At 43.0% G+C, this 25,184-nt stretch overlaps 2 protein-coding genes across 11 annotated transcripts in view; both read right to left on the reverse strand.

The window, feature by feature from the left end:
- VWA3A (von Willebrand factor A domain containing 3A) overlaps positions 1-2,799 on the reverse strand; it is a 64,805-nt gene extending 62,006 nt beyond the window's left edge. For 4 of the 9 annotated variants that reach the window (XM_075132714.1, XM_048866085.2, XM_048866084.2 and 1 more), the window contains exon 1: positions 2,290-2,587. The gene's annotated coding sequence lies outside the window, so the exon portion shown is untranslated. Of the gene's footprint in view, positions 1-2,289; positions 2,591-2,660 lie in introns of those variants that run through there. The other 5 variants (XR_007358731.2, XM_075132713.1, XM_075132711.1 and 2 more) reach the window with 4 other exon arrangements.
- Positions 2,800-2,985: 186 nt separating this feature from the next.
- Positions 2,986-25,184, reverse strand: part of MOSMO (modulator of smoothened) — a 53,175-nt gene continuing 30,976 nt past the window's right edge. The window contains exons 2-3 of one of the 2 annotated variants that reach the window (XM_048866087.2): positions 19,835-20,047; positions 2,986-7,002 (exon numbers count right to left, since the gene is read on the reverse strand). In XM_048866087.2, coding sequence (XP_048722044.1) covers positions 6,818-7,002; positions 19,835-20,047 — 398 coding nt within the window. In that variant the 3' untranslated portion in view covers positions 2,986-6,817. Of the gene's footprint in view, positions 7,003-11,534; positions 19,648-19,834; positions 20,048-25,184 lie in introns of those variants that run through there. The other variant, XM_075132715.1, reaches the window with a different exon arrangement.

Below are 25,184 nucleotides of genomic sequence, written 5' to 3' on the forward strand. Positions count from 1 at the left end.
TTAGAATATCAAGAATAAAAGCTATGTATCAAGCATTTATATAAGATATCACTTTCCTAAGACTATAGTCCCACAGATACAAATCAACAGAAACCACGTACTTAATTATATTGCATGCAGTGCCTGTGACCAAGAAAATTAAAAAAAGAAGTGGAAGTTATTTGATTATTAATTATTATTATTATATAATGTACTTGGAAACCATTTTGCAAGAAGTCATTCACCAAGGGTTCTATCCAGTAAAATATGTATTCAAAATTGTGGAAAATTTTGTATGTTGGTCATGCAACTCTTTAAGGAGAATGGTAAATCCACCAAAAATAAGAGCTCTGCAACTGAGAATTAGACATAGGAAGGAGTTAGAGAGCTTATGAAAACACAACTCACTGAATCCATCTGACTTCTCATCACTAGAAGCAACCAAGAGAATTACTATAGCCTTAGGAAAATGAACGAGGAGTACTTGTGGCACCTTAGAGACTAACAAATTTATTTGAACATAAGCTTTCGTGGGCTAAAAACCACTTCATCGGATGCATGCAGTGGAAAATACAGTAGTAGGAAGATTATACACACAGAACATGAAAAAATGGGTGTTGCCAAACACACTATAACAAGAGTGATCAATTAAGGTGAGCTATTATCAGCAGGAGAAAAAACTGTTTGTAGCGATAATCAGGATGGCCCATTTCCAACAGTTGACAAGAAGGTGTGAGTAACAGTCGGGGCAGGGGTGGGGGGGGAGAATAGTTTAACTTTGTGTAATGACCCATCCACTCCCAGTCTTTATTCAAGCCTAATTTAATGGTGTCCTGGAATTAAATTATTTCCCCATACTTATTCCCCCCCTCCCACGGTACTGTTACTCACACCTTCTTGTCAACTGTTGGAAATGGGCCATCCTGATTATCACTACAAAAGATTTTTTTTCTCCTCCTGATAACAGCTCACCTTAATTGATCACTCTCCTTATAGTGTGTATGGCAACACCCATTTTTTCATGTTCTCTGTGTGTGCATATCTTCCTATGTATTTTCCACTGTATGCATCCGATGAAGTGGGTTTTAGCCCACGAAAGCTTATGCTCAAATAAATGTTAGTCTCTAAGATGCCACAAGTACTCCTCGTTCTTTTTGCTCGTACTGACTAACACGGCTACCACTCTGAAACCTATAGCCTTAGGGTTAGTTATGTGCCAGTTGCATCACCAACAGGGGCATGCCTGTTGCTACTGTCACAGAGGCAATCTGCTACTCTGGTTTTATGTTTCTTAATGCAGATAAAGGTATTTATTTTTTAAATTAATATTTTTGCCAGGATATTTAAGAGAAAACCAACCATTTAAATGTATTCTGCTTTGGCATAGCAAGATGACACAAAAAAGTTTAGGTCTATATGTCTAACTTGCTTGTTTAGTCTGTTTCTGTTATACACTGAATACTGTACAGACAAACAGTTCTTTCAGTGGTTTACAATTTTCAGGTCACTCCTGATTTGGAACCAAAAATTCTCCTTTCCCCTTTTCAATCTAGTTTTATCATTTACAGAGCATAAATAATTTAAAACTAACATTTCAATCTTCTTACAGGCTCTTTATTCAAACTCAGTTTACACATCTTCAAGTCTCTTTTCTGTTATATAATGACGGTCCCCTGCCGACCCCATACAGATCAGACTCAGGCTAAAAAAATAAGACTGAGGGTATGCTGCCAATATGAAGCACAAATGCAATTTTTTAAGGATCTTAGATGTCATCAGACACCCAGGCCAGCACACTAGCCATGGGTACTTTGGGTTTATCTTTTGGTTGGACTGTCCCGTGTAATTCAATAACAATGGCAGTTTAACTATTTGAGAGACAAGTTGGGTGAGGTAATATATTTTATTTGACCAACTTCTGTTGATGAGAGAGACAAGCTTTCGAGCTACACAGAGCTCTTCTTCAGGTCTGAGAAACTTACTCGGAATGGCATCGCTTAATCCAAGATGGAACAGATTGATAAGCGTAAGTAGCTACTGGATTTGTGGCTTATGATAACAATCTATAACCTACTAATAAGCCCCCACCAGCTAATTCCCCCCTTCCTTTCCTCCCTATGACTGGGGAGAGGTGTTATCAGGCCACTTCACCTTGATTGGCCCCTTGAAACGTGTTAATGACTTATGCTAAACTCTCTGTTCCACCTTGTATTTAGCTGTGAGTAAATTTCCCAGACCCGAAGAGGAGCTGGAAAGCCTGTCTCTCTCACCAGCAGATGCTGGTCCAATACCAGATATTCCCTTACTCACCTTCTCTGTCTCCTCTCCTGGCACCCACACAGCTCCAACCACCCTGCATACAATGTAACCTCAGTTAGCGTACAGCCATCCACACCACTGACTATCTGCATTAGATCTCATCTGACATTTCCTCCCGCTGAGCAAAGACCCGACCCCCAGGGGCCGGACACCCCCAGCGCCGTCAGCGGGAGCGGCGGGCGCTCAGAGCGGCGCCGGAGCCGGGCCGGGGCAGCCCAGGCGCCCCTGAGGGGACTCGCGAGCTGCGCAGCCAGAGGGGGCTGAAGCATTTGAACCTGGGCGGGCAGGCGCGAGCCCGTTCGAGCTCAGCTCGCCCCGGCTTCTGCAAGAGCCCCCCGCCGCTGGCAGCTTTTCGGCCTCACCCGCTCCTCTCCTTCCGCGGCTGGGGCGGGCCGGCCGGCAGCCGCGCCGGACAGGGGAGAACAGGGCAGCCGCCGCCGCCTGCGGCCCAGCTGTGTGTTACCGCGTTGCTAAGAGAAACGGGAGAAACTATTCCCCGCCCGGCAGGGGCCGGGTCCCCCCATGCCAGGTAGTGGTACGGTCCCCTGGGCAGGGCTGCGGCGCTGCAAGCCGGCCAGGGTGGGCGTGGAGGAGCCTCGCCGGGGGGCTGGGGGCGGCTCTCCAGGGCCGCCTCCAGCGGAGGCTGCAGCAGGCGCCGCTCGCAATTAGTGCAGACGGGGCCAGGCCTGTCGTAGACAATTTATTTTGATAAACTTGCTCGATAACAAAAATACAATGAAGAAAAGTCTGTTCGTTTGCGCAGTCCGTAGAGGCAGGTGCCTGGCCACCAGCGCCTGAAGAGTGTCCGAGGCTGGGGGAGGAGGCCGCTGCAGCACAGACTTCCCTGCCGCCCAGGAGCAAGGTGACCGCTAACGCCGACGCCGGACGAGCGAGTGGCAGACACTTCTTGCCTTCATCTCTTCCATCCTTCGCACCGTTTGCAGAGGACAGCCTAGAGTGGAGCCAGGGTTCCTGGTGAATGGGCATGTCCAGGGATAGGCTGCAATGCTTACACAGAGGCTCTGAAACAGCAGTACCGGTCCATGGAGTCGAGGAGCCTAATCCTGCCGCTGAGCGTGTCACTCAAGAGAAACGCCCATTGAAACTAACCCAAAGAGTTCTGCTTGAGTAAAGGCAGGAGCAGGATTAAGTCTAGCGTTGTTACACACTACCAGCACTTTGGACCAGTTGTTAAATGCCTACACGCTCAGCAATGAAAGTCAAAGGGTGAATGGGTTTGTAAATGCTTTCGGAGAAACACACTGCTCCACACAGAAACTAAAAAAGCTTCTAGTGAGTTATTCCTTCTGTCTCCAAGAAGCGTTATACAGACACATTTACAATTTTCCTTTTTAAAGTATTTTAAGTTTCTGATTAGGACTTGAGGTTAACCAAATAAAACTACAAAATGTATACACAAATTGCATTATGCTGTGACATTAAACCTTTCAGGTGATAATGAAATGAAGATTAAACAAGAGTGTGCTGTGATTTATAATAGAATAAGCTGTCCTTCAAAATATATAAAACAGCTGGCAGAGTCTGAAAAGTTTATGTAAACAACAACATGTAACATGGGTTACCACCTTTGGAGAAGATTCATACTGAAGCATTTGCTTTAATGAGTTGAAAGTCTACAGATGTTTAGGCATGTTCAACAGGAACTTCCTGTAGTTTAAAAACTAATCCTTGTGCAAATAAAACCTATAAATAGTATTCAGCAGATTTTACAGTGATGCTCTTAGGTATGAAAAGAATGCATACAACTTTAAAACAAAATGACAAATTTGACAAATGATTGCACCATAGAACAGTGTTTTATATACAGTTTACAAGATATGATTTTCTGCTATAAATTAATACTGTACTATATAGTACTTAGTGACCTTATTAAAAAAGCAACTATTGACAGCTGTCTCTTTTCACTCACAGGGACATTTTTAATGCAAATGGATCCATCTAGTTGTAGACTGAAATGCCCAAATATTAACTAAAACAGTCTGCTAGCTGAAGCTATGCTGTCTTTCAATGATTCATAGGATTGGCTACCCACTAAGGTTCCAGCCAGCCATTCATGGACTGGATATGCTTCACGATAAGTGTTTTTTTTTTAATTAAATGGTAATACATTTTAAATATAAGCTTAAATGAATAATATTATTATACAGGATGTCACTAACTGAAATAAGTAAACATGGGGGAAAATTCTTAGCAGCTGAGAAACTCTTCCCCCGCCCCCATGTCTGTGATCCAGTTAAAATATTTTATGGAACTATTTACAATAAGACTGACATTTCTGAGGGGGAAAAAAGCTATTAGCTTATCAAATTAATTAGTGAGCTATGATTCATTGTTAACACATTATATCAGGCTATACCACCAATCTTATAATACTGTTGAAAACATTTAGACCCCTGTCCTGCAATTGGATCCACCCAGACTGCATCCATATACACAGCTCCATTGATATCAGTGAAGCTTTGGATTGCCTGTGCAGCTATGACTGCCAGATCAGAATCTAAATTAGAAACCAACCAAATCTGAACTAGCAGTTCTAGATGAGAATCTCGCTGTATATTCTTCTACTTCAGAAAAATTTAGAGAGACTTTGATGTGAAAGCTTCCTTCGGCTTGTGAGTGAACTGATAAGAGATATTTTCTACAACCGAGAGAAAGTGATCCAAAACATCAATCAGGTAATTTTTCCTCACTAAAATACTTCTAATGGCACACAGTTCAATATAATTGTATAAAGTATCTCATTTCTAACACTTGTTTCTGCCATGATAGCTGTTCTTTTTCCAAAATATAAATACATTTCAGAAGCAATATTATCATTCTTACAGAAAAATGCACTCAGTTTCACTTATGCCTTATAAAAGCATAAGTTTAAGTAATGCAGCGCTTTTCATAAGTACATTCGGACAGACACTTTGTTGTCAAGAGATACGTTTGTCAATACTTCCCCACAAAAAGATTAAATATTAACTAGGGAATAAGGGCTTGATCCTGCAAGCAAGCTTCCTGACACATCAATCTAAGTTTTGTGCTAATAAAGGTCAGATTTTAAGTGAATATTGAAGTATATAGCACTATTCATGGATCCAAGGTTTATACAATTCTTGTATTTAAAGAAAGTTGATTTCAGGGGAAAACTTACACTCTGAATTCAGGTGGTCCTTATGCCCACATTTTTATCTTCAACTTTAGTAAACAAGGCATATGGACATTAAAAACAGTTATATTGCTCATTTTTTGGTAAAGAAGATGAATTAACCTAATACTCACAAGTGAAAATAAATTCATCCAGCTTTACTACAGAACAGTGTTTTTACAGGTTGACCTAAACACTGAATGTTATATGCATTAGAAAAATTTACCTATGGTAAATTGCTGTGCTTGAACATGTATAAATAAATTCATTGTTAATGTAACAAACAAAGCAGTAGAAAAGAGACTCCCTGTACAACAGTTGCTAATAATTTAAATAGTGTCCATTTCCCAAAATTAGGATTTTAACTTTAAGGTATGACGTGATCTCACCTTCTACCCTCATATACAAATAAATTACCATACAAAGAATTTTAGCTTAACTTAAAATTGCACCTAGAAAGGCATGGGATTGTTTGTACCTGTTACAAAAACCTGTTAAAATCAAGGGCTGCTACAAAGAATGAGGTAAACTGAAGACTCTCAGGTATGTGGCCTTCAGAGAAATGGCTTTTTTCTATTGAGTTCTAGTTTTGCACACCACAGTGTTCTGCTAGCAAAGCATTCTGAGTTATCTTCCAGGAACTGTTTGTGTGTATATATACATATACATATATATATATACATACATACATACACACACACACACACACAGAGTATACTGCATCAGCAAAATATATATATATATATGTATATAAATATAAAGAACCTCCCCCCCCCCCAAAAAAAAAAAGTTTCTTAGTGTTGTTCTACAGCTGAAGGGGGATGTGTGTCATTTTTTTTTGTTACATACATTGTAAAGAACATATTTTGATCTATTGGCTTCTTGGTGCAGTAATGCAAGATGGATTCATTTTGGTGCCAAAGGCTTTGCCCATCAGAAAGAAGATGTAAAATGCTAATCTCCTAAATTGTGAGGCCAGCCTCACTTGAACTCCTTTGCAACCCTCTGGTCTACCACAAGGTTCATAAATACTTCGATTTTCAAATTGTTAGACATTAAAAACAGATACAGTAACATGGGGCAATATGCTTCTCAGTGTAAAGCATTCTTCTTCACTAGTCCCTATCACAGTGCAGACCTGACTGCATTAATATGCTCAGGAGATTAGTCAATGATGTCTGTATTTGGTTATGGGAAAGGGTCTCTCTCTCTCTTTTTTTTTAAATCCAAAGTGCATAGTAAGAACAAGTCAAAGCATTCCTCTTTTCAGTAAGCATTTGATAGTCTGATCTAGGCTTTCTCCTGAGAATGCAACTCCGATATCTTGCTCTCCTCTGACACAAACTCATGCAGTTCAGATATTCATCAGCCAGGTAAACAAACTTTGCCGGCAAATAGAAGTCCCACTATTGTAAAGAAAATTGATAAGACAAACAGTACGTATGAGGACCCAACCACTGTATTGTTGGGCAATTTATATGGTTGACCTCCAACTTCATTGATGTAAAATCCTATTGGAAATATTAGGGCTGCCATGCAGAATAGGATCACTGCAAAACAAACAAACAAAATCAAGTTAGCATCTTGTTGAAAGTCAAAATGTTTGCCAGTTTGTACGGCAAATACTGAAAAGAGTGAACAAATATCCTTCTGTTGTTAATACAGAACAAAACATGGTCTGAGGTCCACCAATGCCTAACTCACAGGAAACTGATCATGTGGGACATACCCTGATCTTAACGGATCCCTGCTCTCTGTTCCAGAGGAAGGTGAAACAAAGACTGAAGTTCCTGTCAGTATGCAATGGCACAAAGTTCATTCCTCGCCCCCAGTTTATTAATCATTTGAACTATGTTCACAAGAGCAAGAATCACTGTTAAAGAAAGATGAATTTTGGAGGACACATTCTTCCACCATTCATTAATCTAATCCGATCATCATGCCTCAGAGCATTTTACAGGTAGTCATTCCCCCTAAAAGTCAATGTAGACTAACGTTCAACATTGAAGAAACTCACTTTCCGTTATTGAAGAGTTCCCTTTTCCCCAAATGTAGTTGCCCTCTCCTATTCTGCCACACAAATCCTTTACACATTTTCTGTACATATTTTGATAACAATAGAAAACACAGTTGTGCGCCACTAGTTTCCTTTAGATTAATTAAAATAAACCATTGTTTTCTAAATGCTGAGACACTCAGCCTAGAGCATAAATAAAACATTCTGTTGAAATCTAACCTCCTCTGTAAAGGGCTCCAAGTTCAGACTGCACAAATACAGAGCACCAAACAATTGATTTTTTTTTTTATTTCACTTGCACAGTTATATAAATATGCATGGATGGTGTTGCTTACAACACATATCACTTTGTGTGGACACAAAAAAATACCAGTCACTATAAAAGCTACTTATTAAAATTACATAAGTGGTTTCACTCCTTCAGATACTAATATGGGCTGACATTCCTTGCAATACATTTTTACCCAAATCCACGACACAGCATCCAATATTGTCTAGCTCTGCTGACATCCTCTGTTTTTCTGTAAGTGCTTACGGCATAAATAATCTATTTAGTATTGATCATGGAGTCTGCAAGATACCAAGATCTTGACCAAGGCATAAAATCATGTCCTGACATGGCTTTTCTATGAAGCAACATGATTTTCTTCATGATAAAAAGATTTTCTTCACGATTGTTTTGACGCTGTATTTAAGACTATATAAATAGGTGAAAAATAGTATTGGGCAGATACAGAATTTTAAGTGGTAGAGTCATACAAGGCAACTATTAGGCTTTCTTTGCATCTGCAAATTAACTTTTATGCTTTATCTTGAAATACAATTATTCGTTGTGATTTAACTTTAAGAATTTCCAATACCCACTGACCCAACAACTAAGCCTACTACTTTGGGTGAAGAAAAACAAAAACCCCAAACAAACCTGCATTGCTCCCACAAAAACTAAGCCTAACTTACACCAAATCATCTTCCCGCCTTCGTAAATCAATTCTAAAACCTAGCCACCTCAAAAATCAATTTAACCCCCAATCAATTCTGCCTCCACCTGAATAAGAGTAATTAATGTAAGCTCCTCCCTCCTGCCAATCAATCAGTTAATGCTGGGCCTTACTCCTGTGTAGAGTACAGAAAGTCCTGTACCAAAGTTCTCTACACTACACTCCACTCCCAGCTGGTGGAAAGAGCAGTGGCTCCAGAGAAGCTCTACTCCTTACCTCACCTTCCCATCCGGTGGAAAACGTGTGGGCTCCAGCTGCTATGCTTCCTCAGCCTCCAGAGACAAAACCAGCAGTTCCCCATTCCCACTCAGCTCACAACTGGACAAGAGCTCTAGTCCCTCTAGATGAGCCACTGATGGGTTTGTACAGCACTGAGGAAAGTTACATTTACATTATCTATACCTGCTTTAATACACTTAGAAAGCTTCAGTTTGTCCAAATTTATTGCTTCCTGTCTGTTTCTTCACATATGAATGTTGAAAAAATCCCCCACTCTCTATGAGCCTTATGTGTATTCCAGGCAGACATTTTATTGCATCTCTTTAGACCTCAAATGTCTCTTCATAAAACTATGAATGCTAAAGTTCATGGCACATCGCTGGAGAAAAGATTTGTTGGTGTGTTTTTATAGAATAGCCTTTAAATTCTAGTTTAGGTCATATGTGCAATGACTTCAAACTGTTGCTCAAGTATTTGTGTATAACACAATATGCTAATTTAGCATACTTAGACCAAGACTACAAGAGCAGCTGCATTTCATGTCAGGACTGACATGCACGATCACAATGGTTCTCAACCTGTAGTCTGTGGACCCCTGGGGGTCTGCGGATTATGTCTAAGTGATCTGTGAAAGACTTAGACTGAAAACTGACTCAACAGAATTCCATTATATATACAGACAATAGATTTCCAAAGGGGTCTGCACTTCCATACAAAAATTTCCAAAGAGGTACACACCTCCATTCAAAAATTTTTAGGGGTCCGCAAATGAAAAAAGGTTGAGAACCACTGCACTAGACATGTGAAGCAGCTTACAAAGCACTTGCCTGCACTAGAATCTGTCTCTCAAACTAAAAGAGGACAATATTTAACTTAGTAATTAATATTCAAAAGTCAGTAGAGCAGGGGTGGGCAAACTTTTTGTCCCGGGGGCCACATCTGGGTATGGAAATTGTATGGTGGGCCATGAATGCTCACAAAATTCGGGGTTGGTATATTGGAGGGGGTGTGGGCTCTGGCTGGGGGTGCAGGCTCTGGGGTGGAGCCAGAAATGAGAAGTTATGGGTGACTTTCTCCTCTTATTTTCTGGGGAACAGAAGCTCTTCTTTTTTTATGGTATAGGCAGTTCTGAGAGGTCTCCCACAGTCTTGGCTAACTGCAGCAGTAGTGACAGCCAGTGGGGCTTTCTGAGCAAATTAACCTGATTATGATTTGGATTCTGTGGGTCTCAGGGGATGCTCCATCAACAGGAGTTTTAGCCTGTTCTCCCTCAATTTCTTATACCTACTTTTAAATCCTGAGCTGATCTTACATTTGGAGGGGATATGAGTCTCTCCTAAGAAGCAGAGACAATTTGAGTGTCCATTGCTGCAGGAAAAAGACCTATGGCAGGGTCTGGAGCCAAGGACCCAGGATATAACCTGTTACTTGATGCTGTGGTCGAAGCTTGAGAAAAAACAAAGGCCTAGATCACGCAAATGAAAGGAAGGAAGGGGGAACACCCTCTCCCCGGAGCACAAGCTGATCTAAATAATAGAAAAATAAATAATAGTAATTACTAAAAGAAAATATAAGATAGGTAGTAAGCTCCATGGCTAGCTAATGGACACTATCAATGTTCCTTCAAATTTTTTCCGCCATGTGCGGAATACATGTTGTTATATGCACCAAGGTATGTGCGGATGTGCGCCACCAGTAGAAACAAAAAACCTACATATAATATATATATTTTTAAAGTTACCATAGGGATAATTACTCCAGCCAGTACAGGTTAGGCATTTTAGAACTTGCTACTCAAAGAATTACATTTAAGTGTAAGAGAAATAAAAATTATGAAATGCATAGACCAGTCAAAACGCTAAAGTAACACACTTTGAAAGAATAAAATTACAGAGAACATATGTGCATTGCAGGAAGTACCAAGAAATAACAACAACAATAATACTATTATGTGTTGGAAGATGTGTGTGAAAGAGACTCTGTGTGTGTGTGTGTGTGTGTGTACACACGCACGTGCGCGCTGGCTGCTGGGGAAATCTCAGAAACAGTGCACTGTAGGCACTCATTCACTCACTGTTCACCGCAGCAGCTCCAAGTCCTGAGCCAGGCTGTCCCCCTGCTCTGTGGAGATGGGGTACAGGGGTGGGGGAAGGGGGACACCCTGACATCAGCACGCCCCTCCCCCCACAGCCAGTTGGAGGGTCCCGCATGACATGCGGGGAGGGGCACCTGAACACATGCTGCTGGCTGTGTGCGCTCTGCTAATCAGCTGGGCAGCATTTGAATTTCTCCTGGGTGGCCATGCAAGCGCACAGTTTACAGGGAATACAGGACACTCTGGTATTCCATCTCAAGCCACAGGCAGTTGAGTAGGAACTGGTGGCAGCTCTGCTTTTCCCTCCCCACATATACCCTCATATCAGAACATATCTAGAGCACATGGACACTGCTGACGAAAATCTCCACTCAAGTACACGGGCATGCGGACATCCTGAAGAGGAGCACCCATAGGGATGCTACTCAGAGAATCACCTTAATTCAGGACCCTTGTGCATATGCATTATGATCAGGTAATTAAAAACTGTATCATATGCTATTTTTTTCACAGGACCCCTGTCTCATTCAGTGCACTGGGTGGAGCCACTTTGGGAATCAATCAGCTTTGTGAAGTGAAGGAGACTTGTCTGTAGAACCCTACCTCATTTGTTGAGGAAATTAGAAGGTGTTCAAGTGTGCTGTAGTGGGCACACACTCTTCTGCATACCTCCACCCCCAAACTTGACCCCTTTTGCCCTGTCCTCTCAAACCTGTTCCTGTCCCAATCCCGTCTCTTCCCTTCATCCCCCAACTCCTGGTCTTAATCTCAAGAAGTTGTGTTACTACAACGCAAGAATTCCAATGGTATCTTAATAGGATGACAAATAAGTTTGGTTAGAAATAAAATAAATCTTTAATCAATATTCTTTCCACTTTAAAAAACAGCTCACAGCAGAAAGTCAGAGTGAATGGAGTATATATCTTTGAAATTTCTCTTCTTATGTCACTCTTTTTAAAAAACACTGGCAAATTGCAAGCTTTATGGTAAGAGGAATCTAAAGATAAAACAGCTTTCAGGACAACACACATTTCAGCTGAAACAATGACTACTTAGAAGGTAGAGATATTTTAAAAATTAAAATATTTAGAATCAATAATACAAGCCACAGAAGTTAAAAAAGAACTTCAAATAAATGAAACTGATTTGCCAAAAGATAACCCTTTGCCTTAGAGTTCGGAACCCAGCTCATCATAAACACTTTTGTAATGTTTGAGGTGGTGTTTTGAGATTAGAGAGACATGATCCCTACCCTGAAGAGTTTACAATCTATATTAGACAAAAGAGACCAATCAGCTAGACAAAGGAAGAAGCTAGTGAAAAGTCGGCTAGAGTAAATAGCAATACTACAAAAGTAATGATTTCTGATATTTAACACTGTTCATTGTTGGAAATGGAAGAGTCAATCACAATGGAGTTGACTTTAAAATAATTAGTCCCATAGTATGCAAGAGCCACTTCAAATTTAATATGTGATATACTAAAGAAGTCGGGGTGATGGCTTTAATTATGGAGGTTCCTTTGTGGAGTACCACCCGTTAAAGTTGAGTTTTTACACACAGCAGGTTTACATCTATTAACATTAAGTACCTGCCAAATCTGTCTATTTCAGTGAGGAGCATACACTTGAATTTTCTAAGTAATTTTCATACTCCCTTCAGTTGCTTTTCAGAATTCAGGCTTATTTAAAATCTCTCAGTCTTATTTCCGCACCCCCACCCACCTCAAATTCTAGGTTTTTTTTCAGGCCTAGTAGAGCTGCCATCAAAACACCAGGACTTAATTTCATAGCCAAGTTAATCCTGTAACAAACACCAAAAAAAGGTAGTCTGAACATTTTTGTGGGGTCTGAAAAATTGTATTCCGTTTACTGGTTATAACTGGTTTACTTTATCTGTCTGCTCCCTTGGCACTGTAGTGAGGAGACGCGGCCTCCCGCCCTGTCAGAAGGGGAAAGACCTGAGCTTGCCCCTGGTGGGCAAAAACCAGGCCACCTGCAGCCGCCCCACCGGGAGCAGAAGGCGGGACAGGAAGCTGGACTATAAAGGCCAGCCTCCTAGCTCAGTAGGGAAAGGGCTGCCAGAGGAGCAGGACACCTCTTCCTTGCTTCCGGGTCTTGGAGCTGAAGGAGACGGCTACCTGACCAGAAGAATTACCTGAATTGCTGGAGACCAGCAACGCCAATGAACTGCTGGGGCTGCCATTGGCTGTTTACCCCAGAGAGACCGAGGACAACCCCGGAACCCAGGTGCCCCAAACTGGGGAGGGTAGGAAGGAGCCTAAGGATGCTGAATAGGGTTTGGCTGTGGAATTATTGTGAACTGGCCAGTGTGTTGTGGGCGGATCCCCGCTGACCTAGTGGCAAACTACCTTGCCACTAATGGGGCCCTGGGCTGGGATGCAGTGGAGTGGGAGGGCCTGTGCCCCCCTACCTGGAGCACCCCACCTGTGAAGGGTGGCTACTTCCCCACTCACAGGCCAGGAGGCCTGAATTGGTCTGGTGCCCACTAGAGCTAAGGCGCCAGGCGCATTTACTGTCGCTCCCTGTTGAGAGCTAATTCCCCACCCTGAACTGGGCTGTATCGCACGGACTCAGCCATAAACTATGAATTGCCCTGCTTGAGGAACTGGGGTGGAAAGACTAATTAAGGCCTGGGCTGATTGTTGGCCAGGCCTGCTAACTGCTCACTGTCCTGATTGAGGGACTGGGCAGAGGGACTAACTGCTACTTGGATTAATCACCAGGTGGACTCACCAGCTGGGAGCTGCGCCTCACTTGAGAAACAGTGACAAGGCATGGGCTCCCGCCCTGTCAGAAGTGGAGAGACAAGTGCCCCTCCTTACAGGCACAAATGTCTTCCTGCGATGTGCTTCTCTGCACAAAAACAAGAGGTTGCAAGAGGGAGGTTCAGTATGGGCTACTATGAGCAGAGCTGGCCATGTGTGGGTGCTAAAGAGCAGGTCAACGCTACAGGAGAGAGAAGGAAGGAAAACCTTAGCACTTCTTTGCTGACTCTCCTGCTAAGGGAGCTGCTATGGGTCATCAGGAAAGAAAAAGCCTCTGCACTATGAGCCAGAGTAGGTGCTCTGCAGTGGGCATGCCTTCTGCTAAGATGTAGTTGTGCTGTTTCTTAATAAAATCTATTTAAAATGTTTTTATCCATGTCTTACCTGGACATTTCCTTTCTTGGAGTAATGAGGGCCATAGATCCATAACACTGGGACTCTATACAGCCTTGGAGGCAGACCAAATATATCCGAGGTGTAGCTCCACCTCTGAGAAACCACCAGTCTACACTTCCAAAGCCTAGGAAAAACTAAGCACTCTAAGGGAACTTAAGCAGTAAGACAAAACAGAACAATCCTCATCCAGAGCAAGCAATTCAATGAATAATCAACTGAACACCAATTAATAACTCAATGTCTTTTCCCAATTAACAGTCCATTCAGAGTGGGTTGGATCTGTGAACCTCATGACACCTGAAAATTTCCTTTCTTGGGAAGGCAGATATATTTTCCTATTCTTATTCATAATGAGGTCCACAGATCTGACATTAGGATTTTTATAGCAGTTGTCCACTTGGTGGCACGGGAGCACTATATACAGTTAAGTACAGGTAACATTTTCCTAATAAAAACTGGACTACTACAGCCCGGAGCACCCACTTAGGGAAGGCAGCATCAGATGACAACTGGATGTCTGGTGTATAGCATCTGAAGGTGTTGTGACCAGATGACCCAGGTGACTGCTTTACAGATTTTCTTGTCTGAGGCATATGATCTATCTGCCCATGAAGCTGCTACAGCATTGAGGGAGTGAGCTCTGATATTTGAAGATGAAGTTACAATATCTCAGCCACCTGAAAATGGATGATTTTTGAGGCTCTTTCCCGTTGACACTGGATAATAAAGCACAAACAAAGCATTTGTCTTTCTGACCTGATTTGTGTGGTAAATATATACTTTGAGAGCTCTGCAGTCATCCAAAGTATGCCACAATTTCTCTCTGGAGTGTGATGGATCTGGACAGAAGGATGGAAAAACAATTCCCTGTGTTCTATGGAATCTGGAGTTAATCTTTAGTCTGAAGTCAAAATTTGTTTGCATACCCCTTTAGCCTTATGACACGCAGTACTGAAGTTCCAGAAAAAGAGCTAACTCGGACACCCTGCACATAAACATGACTTTATTTAGGCATAAGCTTTCATGGGCTATAATCCACTTCATCATCTGATGAAGTGGGTTTTAGCCCACAAAAGCTGCTTTTTTTGGGGGGGTGGGCTGATACAGACTAACATGGTTACCCCTCTGAAACCAGAAAAATGACTGTCATCCAAAAAGGCCATTTTAATGGTTAGAAAGCAATGAGATCCCTTCATGAATTGTTCAAATGTAGGGCTTCTAATGGCACTGAGAACCAGCTAAGAGCCAAAAATAATAAACCTTTATGCACACAAGAAATATGTAGAAGAGATGCTGCTCTCCTCAGAAAAATGCAGGATATCTATGTAAGATTAAATTCACTACCTGTCCATTTCACTAAAGATGCTAGACAGACAGCAACTTGACCTTTTGAGAGTCTGAACTGTCAGGCCTAACCCAAATCCATTTGAAGAAATTAGAGGATCTGTAGTCCCAATGCAGATGTGGGGGTGAAACCCTGGTGCTAGCCCCAATAATTAAAACTCAACCAGGCCCTTGAATAGGCTGAGTTAGTAGATTTATTTCTGGAAATGAAAATTGTGAGTATTAGATCTCTGAATAACCTCTTTGGTTTAAGAGGCTCTGGTTCAAGAACCAGGCAGCTGGTCTCAGACTGTCTGAATTCTGATTGGCCCTTGTAATAGCATATCCCTTCTGAATGGAAATCAGGTGGCAGGTCTTTGTACCATATCAAGGAGATTGTAGAACCAAAGCCTCTTTGATCAGAATGGGGATACCAGAATTATCAGTGCTGCTTCTCTCCTAATCTTCTGTAGCATTCTGGTGTGAAGAGAAAAAGGCAGGTAAGGCATAAAAGAATCCCTTTTGGCTATTCTTTGCAACAAGGCATCTCTTGCCTTGGGTCTGTGATCCCACTGGCAAGAGCACAACACTGAAACCTTGTGATTCAGGTGGGAAGCAAACAGACCTACAGCTGAGATACTAAATATCTTTACCAGGAGATGAAACAACTGAGTATAGGTCCCATTCTGGAGGACTGAAGTTTTGCCAGCTGAGCCAGTCAACCATAAAATTCAGTTTTGCCTTGGATGTGAAGATAAGTTGATTGCAGATTCTCCTTTGCCCACTCATCAGGAGGTGAGCTTCTCTTTGAAGGACTATAGTCCTTTTTCCTTTTGTCTGATGTACGATATGGCTGAGGTGTTGTCTGTCATGGTCAGTGCATTAGGTAAATTTGGATGTGGGAGAAGAGCTTTGAAACCATACCGGATTGCCCTGAGCTCTCACCACTTTATGCTGTGCTTTCTCTTGTGCTTGGACTAGATCCCTTGGGCAGTCCTTGAACCGATGAGAATCCTCCTTGGATGAGACACCTTCACTGAGGTGCAGATAAGAGACAGCTGAGGGATAAGAGAAAGCTCTGTAGCAACCTCATGTGAGCACTGGACATCTAAGAATAACCACAGAGGAGATCACTGATCCCAAAAGAGTATGAACTGGTACTTCCCTTGAGAGGTTGACTATTTTGATAAGAGTTCTCTGCTTCTTGTGTCTTTGCTGCAATAAACAACTTTGTAGAGGGCAGTGACAGTTCCCACTCAGAGACTGGAAATACACTGAGACCTAATTGATTCTTTCACAAAACCTTGGTTCTGAAGTATCCTTATTGCTTTGGTGGTATAATCAATAAAGGAGTCACCCAGGAATGGGTAGACTTAGATCCTTTCCTGTCAGAGAGCAGATATTAACACTACCAGCACTTTTTTGTAAATACAGCAATGGTTTAGCAACAGCATTGCAAGTATTGGTAATGTGGTGCTCTGAGGATAAAGCTAAGGAAGAATCTGTGAGACTGTCAAACTGGATATAGGCATTCTTCATACCTATGGATGTCACGGAGACCCCCATTGATGGCGGCTAATGTGGATGTTACGGTCTCTATCTTGGATTTTTTTTTTTAATGGATCTGTTGAGATACTTGATGAGAAATGCTCTATAGCTTTTTTTTTTTCTTTTTAAATAAAGGTACAATATGGAGTAAGGTCTTGATTCCTCCGAAGAGGATGAACAGATTAAATTATTCCCATTGTAGCAGATGGGATGTAGCAGATTTATATGGCTCTCTGCACACCCTGACTCCTCCGCTTTCTTAGGCAGAACCCTTAGGACATGTGGTGGGTGGGTTTTTTTAATTTTTTTTTATTTTTAAAGACCGAGACAGCACACTTGCAACACTGTCCACCCGGATGACAGTTCTTTTCTTTATTTATTGTTGGCCTGAGACCCCCAGATAGTTTTTATGTCCAAAGGATGCGGCTGAGATTATGCCTGTGTGGATTTGGCTGCCTATGAAGGGTCTGTATAGTGAGGAGGCCACTCTTTCAGGTAAAAATTTTTCCCCAGTTAGAAACATCTAGTCCTTGACCATCAGAAAAAAAGGCACAATTCACTTTGATAGTGATAACAGGAGGACTTTTGACTGGTGTACACCAAGGAACTTTCTGAAAGATATGGAAACCCCACTGTCTCATGCATAAGGAGGGATATATAGCTATAGCTTGTCTGAGGCATCAGCAAACATCATAATTGTAGATCACCGTCCTCTGTACACTTTTTAATCAGTCTATTCTCTGGTGTTTTTTATTTTAATAATTATTATTTGAGTCTTTAGCTATGATTTGGAGTACTGGCCTTCCTCCTATAAGCAGGGAGAATTCCCTTTGTGGGGTTGTGTGTATGCATGGCTACAGGAAACCGCCTATGTCCACAGTGTGCACTGACTTGCCATGCTGCACTCTGTGAGGATGAAGAGGGGAACCCAACACTGACTATCCCCTGTGCTGGGTGATCCAGGAAATTAAGTGCCTAGGATTTCTGCCTTGCTGCACTCTATGAAAGTGAGCAGAGGAACCAGACACTGAGGATTATCTGTCCTGATGCATTCTGCAGATTTATGCAGTTTGAGGGAAACTGATTTCACTTTATGCCTCTAAGGAGTGCCTCCTAGAGGAATCCCCTAAATCAGACTCTTAGAAAATGAAGGGGTGGAGGTTGTGTGTTTTATGTTGGGGTGACTAGAGGGGTCTGAACATCTTTCTTATGCCTACCTTAATCCTCATCAGAAGGAGAGAGACATTTTAGACTGATGGTTTGCATGGGAGTGAACCTTGTGGTTACCTCTTTTGAGTAGCCCCAAGAGAGTAATTTTGTGTTGGATGGGGTTCCAAAGCTGCTCCATGGTCAGACATAGCTGTGAATGTGGACTCCAGGGGTTGGGTGGGAAGCTTCCCTGGCCCTCAGATACTGTGCTTCACACTACACTCACCCCAAGTTGGGGGGTAGGAGGAGGAGTTGCCATTTGCTGATGCCAGGGCAAATGCTGTCCCCTGTCACGTACCAGGTTAAGGGATTTTTGCAGATGAGCTACTACCATTGCTTCCAGGAAGCTCTTCTGCTCAGGGAGGGAGACTGAAGGAAACTCTGCCCCTTCCTGAGCACTTAAGAAGCTTGGATCTTCACAGAACAGGCAATTATCTCCATGGAGGCACCTAATCAGAGGGCAGGTGCAAGGAGACACAATGTCAGGTTTTCCCTCTTGGCTTTCTCCACCGTGCTGCACTACATGTGGGTGCGCAGGGAATACAGAGTCCTCCAGTGACTGAGAAGAAAGGGAATCCTCTCTGTCAATAAAAGCGGATCCTGACAGCTTGGAGAGTTTAAGCCATTTCCCCCCCAACCTTTTTCCCTCCCCTGAATTTCCTCTGCAGCAGGGACGAGCTGGCCTGCCTGCCTGCCGCTGGAGACGCAAATGGAAACTGGCAGTTTCTCAGAGGCGAAGCCACACCTCCACTGCCTCTGATTAACAGGTTTGGTCTGCCTCCAAGGCTGCTTAGAGCAGTGGTTCTCAACCTTCCCAGACTACTGTACCCCATTCAGGAGTCTGATTTCAGCCCTGGGTGGTGGGGTTTTGGCTCCAGCATGTACCTTAGCTTTGTGGGGGCCCTGCTTGCCACGTCTAATGCTGGCCTTGCACTTGCCACCCCCAGGTCGAGAAACTCTAGTATATTATTTAGAGCAGTATAAACAAGTCACTGTCTGTATGAAATTTTAGTTTGTACTGACTTTGTTAGTGCTTTTCACGTAGCCTGTTGTAAAACTAGGAAAATATTTAGATGAGTTGACATGCCCCCTGGAAGACCTTTGCGTACCCTCAAGGGTACATGTAACCAATGTCATGGATCTGTGGACCTCATTACAAATAAGAAAACAATTTTCATGAGAATTGTAACAAAATAGAGCTAGCATCAACCCTGCATCAAATGTTCACAGGAGGATACTTCAACAGGACTGATTTCAGGGCAATAATGAGACCAAGGTCCACCAACACCCTCCTCCACGTGGGGGTAAAAAAGGCTTCAACCATTTCATTATTCCAGCCATCAGTGAGTACCAGCCACACCGGCAAAATTAAGAGTTCACATGACTCAGGAACAGCCTAACCATCCCCACTCCTGCACTCCTATTTCCTTGGGCCACTTTGTGACGTTCCCAGAGGGGAGAGGGGCTGGAGGCTACCATGGTCCAGAGGTGTACTTCTTTCTTCCTCTACCCTGGGGCTGCAGCAGGTGATCAGCACTGTGACTATAAAGCCAGGATCCCAAAGATCTTCCCTTGGTTCTCAGCCACTTCTGGATACCAAACCCTTGATTTTAAAGAAGAGGATTATTTCCATAAAGCAGGAATTTAAAAGGAAAAGCATTCTGTCTGATCAGGGCAGAGTTTTATCACTGGTCTCAGGCAACAAACCCCACCCAGATTTGTTTTTTTAAAAAAAAATTCTACCAGTTTAATCCTTCAGATAGGCTTACTTTGTAGCTGAAGTCACTTACTTCCAGTGAATGCTATCCAGCGGGCATATTTAGTAGCTTCTCTTCGCCAGTGGGAAGCCACTAGCAAACCACACGTGACAGTCAGTGAAATGATTCCCATAATGATGAAAAATAATGTGGTGACCCACTCAGGAGGCAGCCGTGGAGGAATACAGGTCCTGTCACGTCCATGGATGGTTTGACACTGTCGCACAAGGCCAACTGTGAGTGCACCTGAAAATACAGAGAGATAAGTCTTAGCAGGATTTACTTTTCCAAAGTAATATTCTGAGATGTCCTCATCTTCCCCATGGAAGGGCTCAGTGTCATACCAAGACTCAGTCTAGCCAAAGAGGGTGGATGAGGCTCTCCTATGGAGTCTGTCAATGTCATTTAACGTCAGCTAGAGTGGTGACTGGGGAAAAGGAGGGTCATTTAGGTCATTGCTCTATCCCTTCCCCGATTTCTAGTGTCAGGGGAGATTCCTCTGGCATTCCTCTAATTTCCTCCTGCCAAGCATGGAGTGGGGGAAAATGAGACTCCTCCCTCAGGAACCCCCTCTGAGTCAGCTGGTCTAGCGCTGCACGCATTTTGCTCAGCACCGCATTCAGAAAGGTAACACAAGTAAAGTGTTTCTTCACACCTGTAAATACAAATTTACTGCTGTAAGGCACTATGCATGTGTGTGTCTAGATCATAGCTGGAATGTGCCTTTTGAAGGATGCACTTGAGAACATCCCTTTCAGAATTCTTTCATCCAAGAGGGGTAGGTCGGTTCTTTTGATAGTTAAACAGGCAAGTTATTAAATACATGCTAGGGTTTCTATATTACCAGTTTTAAAGGTCACGTCAATCCATTCAGTACACAGGATGCAAGAGAATGGGTCTAATTCAGGGGTCGGCAACCTTTCAGAAGTGGTGTGCCCATTCTTTATTTATTCACTTCAATTTAAGGTTTCGCATGCCAGTAATACATTAATGTTTTTTTAGGAGGTCTCGCTCTAAGTCTGTATATTATATAACTAAACTATTGTCGTATGTAAAGTAAACAAGGCTTTCAAAATGTTTAAGAAGCTTTATTTAAAATTAAATTAAAATACTAATTTTTACGCTGGCAGCCCGCTGCCAGCCTGGGGTTCCGTTCACCCAGACCGGCAGTGGGTTGAGTGGGACCGGTGGCTGGGACCCCAGACTAGCCCTGCCCACAGAGTGGGTACCTACCTTCTCCCTGGTTCTAGCTTTTTTTTTCCCCCCCCTCTCCCTCTCTCTCTCTCAGAGTGGGAGTGCACTGAGCACAGGGGTGAAAGAGCAGGCTGGGGGTTGGGGTATAGGGTCTGGCCAGGAGCTTGAATGAGGGAGGGGGCTCAGGGTTGGGGCAGGAGATTTGGGTGTGGAGTGCTTATCTGGGCAGCTCCCCTTTGGTGCACGTGTGTGTGTGCGCGCGCACGTGTGTGTGCAAGAGCTCCCGTTTGGTGCTCAGGATGGGGGTGGGAATGTGGGGGGTGCAAGTGTTAGGGCGTGGGGGGGCTGGGTATGTGGGGGGGGCTGGAGTCAGGGCTGGGGTTGTGGGGCAGAGCAGGGGTCAGGGCAGAGGGCTGGGAGTGTGAGCTAGGGTCATGGGGGTGCTCCCAGCCCCCTGCCCAAAGCGGCTCACGGCAGGGGGCTGGAGGGGATATGCCCTGATTCCATCCCCTTTCCCCAAGTCCCCGTCCCAACCTCTTCTCCGCCTCTTCCCTGGAGCGGTGAGCGCTGTGTGGCTCCGCTTCTCCCCCTCCCTCGCAAGGGCCATCAGCTGATCGGCAGCAGCAAGGGAGAGGAGGAGGGGCAGGAACCCAGCACGCTGGGGGAAGAGGTGGGGGAAGGGGGCGCAGAGAAGAGCAGGCCGGGGCGGGCAGGATTTTTAAGTGGCAAGCTGCTGCCTGCCAGGGTCCCGGCCGCCGGCCCCGCTCAGCCCACTGCCAGCCTGGGTTCGGCAGCGGGCTGAGCGGGGCCGGCAGCTGGGACCCGACGGGCAGCAGCGTGCTATTAAAAAATCGGCTCACGTGCCGTCTTTAATACGTGTGCTATAGGTTGCCGACCCCTGGTCTAATTATTACAAATATTCTAATCTGCCACAAAGTGCAGCCTACAGGAAAAAGAAACCGAGGTCATTAAAATTATAGTTTACCTTCAATTTGGTAACGGAAGAGTCATTTAACACACAGAATATAGGAAAGACAATAATACAAAACTCTGCATTGCAAGTGGCACAAGATTAGATAATTTTGATTTTAAGTTTAAATGTACTGCTTTCAAGCACGGTTGCTGGAAGTGGGGGTTTTGGGGGTGCGGCCAGGTTTCCATCTTTTTCAGCACTTACAGTTTTGTCCAGTGGCTTTCAGCACCCCCACTATAAAAATTGTTGCAGTGCCACTCCTTTCATGACCCACAACGTGTTACAGTCCAATACTAACCGCAAAACTTAATTTATTAGAAAATTTGAGCCCAGACATAAAATGAGATTCAAAGAGACTGTCTGCCAGTGTCTCTAAAATCTTGAATCCTGCATTTTGTGGAACAATCAGTTCCACCCCTACTCCCAAATCCTTTTCACATGTGAAGATTTCCTCCAGCCAAATCAAAGGTAAATTCAGTAGTGCATGGTATTATCTTACATTAGTTAAAAAAATCAACATTCCCCTCCCAACACACACGCACAAATATTAGACACTGTAAACAAGTGTTGCTATACTTAAAAGGACACTTTAAAAATGGAGAGGGAAGGAGGTTGGACAAGTACATACAATGGAACTGGGAAACTGGAGTTCTGTGAGCCACTCAGGACTTGAAAAGATTTCTGTAGTCTATTCTCAATGCTTTTCCAAAAAAGAAAATATGCAAACCGAAAAACACAACTCACTGACTGGAACAATGGCTGGTGTTTACACCTACCCTCCAGGATGCCAGGGCCAGAAATAGGCACAAGCTCCTTTTGTGAGTGCACACAGAGAGCCTGCTCATGCTCCCAGCACTCATGCCCAGCAGAGTCAACATTTTTAAAACAAGCAGAATTAGGAATAAACAAGTTCTGAATCAACTCTGTTAAACCAATTCTGGAATCTGTTCAGGTCGTTTGGGGCCTGAAAAAGCAGGAAAGCTTGTTTTTCTTTTCCAGATTATGAACAAACAGGAAAATGAAGGTGAAGATGACCAAGTTAGCTCATATTGACCTGGCTGACAGTCAATTTTTTAAGTATTTCATTTAACATTGGTTTCAGAGTAGCAGCCGTGTTAGTCTGTATTCGCAAAAAGAAAAGGAGTACTTGTGGCACCTTAGAGACTAACCAATTTATTTGAGCATAAGCTTTCGTGAGCTACAGCTCACTTCATTGGATGCACCGATGACATTATGCTACTCAATATGAGTATTACAGTAATTTAATCTCTAAAAGTGGAAACAAATCACACTAAAGCAGAGGTTTTCAAACTGTGGGGTGCCCCCCACAGAGGGTGCAAACATGGAATGTTGGGGAGGGGCATGGCAATGCCAGGCAGCTCAGGCTTCAGCCCTGGGTAGTGGGGCTCGGGCTTTGGCTTCAGCAGGGTAGGGCCCACTCCTTAGTTTTTGCCCTGGGCCCCAGGGAGTCTAACGCTGGCTGTGGCAGGAAAGTCTCTTTATCCGTGTGGGTTCTGGGAGTGAATGCAGAAGATCAAACACCCAGAAGGTGAATGTCCTTCTCCAGGCACTTGAGGCACTGTATGTGGCTGTAGTATGCCGGGAAGACATCTGGTCAGGAAGTGCATATTTTAACCCCAGGCTCTTCTGCTTTTTCAGTTCTGCCATAACACAGAACTGAAAGAGAATCACTGACTGACTAAATTAACTGCTAACGCCAGGATGGATAAAAATCAATTGTTTAAAAAAAAAATCTGATTTTTTTGATAAAATGCTTTTTTGAGGAAAAAACCTGGCTAAAGATACATTATAGCTCAAAGATCTCTCATCATGGAATAGGGATTATAAATTCTAATTCTATAGTAGGAGACAATATATTCGTGTAATGTTTAAGAAAAGTTTTGTGAATGAGTTCCAATAGTTCATGGATTAGGGACCCAATCTTATGGTGTTCCAGGGGTTTCTGTATAGATTATTTGGATTAATCTTTATCTACCCAATGGGACTCAGTGCTCAGTCTAGAAGATACCATCAGAGATGCTTAATTTTGCAGTTCTCAGACTGTGTGGATTTGTGTCTCCAGAGATAACATGCTTGTTAACAGCAAAAATGTTTTAAAATAAATATAGAGAGGTAAGAAATAACAGGCTTCAACCCTATTGTCCCTCTGCAAATTTGTGTACACAGAGTCAATCCCTCACCTCTCTCTGAAAGTGCAACGTTTCAAAAAGTTCAAGGAATAGAAGATTGTTGGAGGCGGAATAGATCTGGACAAGGAGAAGAAGTCTGGAGATAAATACGAGAAGGGAGGGACAGGCAGTAGAAACAAAAGTGGAACTGTTTGAGCAACATATTCCAGAAGTCTAGAGGTCTTTCCGAGTGTAACCTTCACTGATTTGAGATCTACCATACCATTCTCTCACTAGAAGGGAAAACCTATAATGGCAGCAATCTGTAAGAGAGACCCAGTTTAGGAATATTTTAATGAAGTTCCTCCACCTGTGGGTAAGACAGGCATGCATGCAAAATGCAAACAGTGCAACAAAGAAATGCAAGACCTGGTTGCCCGAATGAAGCAACATCATGAGAAGTGTTCCTTCTCAGGAGGAAGCTGCATTGAAGATGATGAAAGGAACATGTCTGAACATGCAGGATCTTCAGGTTGGTAAACTTTTTTTTTATTTCATACTACTTTCTTAAGGACCAGCTGTCTTCCTTCTGGACTATTCCTGAATTCTCACATTTGAGCAAAAAATATAGTTGTTACTCTGTGGAACTATTTTAGATGCAGTTGTGATAGGCCGTTTTTTTTCACAATTTCATCTTTAAAGTAGAACTGAGTATCAGTGAATGCAATGAGTAATACTAAATGAGCAGTGTGGTAATAATAAATTAAATAACTGCATTGATTTATTTTGCTTAGGAGAATCCATCCTCAACATACAGGATTCTGAAGACTATCCACCTTCTAGATTACCATCATTTTCTATACTTTCAGAGTTATCTGCCAATGGTATGTTTCAGTCACATCATGTATGTCACATAGCCACAGTATATCACCTGTAGCAAAAGGAAAAAAAAATCTCCATCATCCAGAAACAACCACAGATAAGTTTGTGAGCTAAGGGTGAACCATTCAAGAAATATGTTTGCTGATGATTTAAAGAAAGTCACACCAGTGAACTGGAGGAAGTCACTTAAGCACTTGGATTCAGA

This window comes from Caretta caretta, chromosome 10 (assembly GCF_965140235.1).
Source record: "Caretta caretta isolate rCarCar2 chromosome 10, rCarCar1.hap1, whole genome shotgun sequence".
Taxonomy (NCBI): domain Eukaryota; kingdom Metazoa; phylum Chordata; order Testudines; family Cheloniidae; genus Caretta; species Caretta caretta.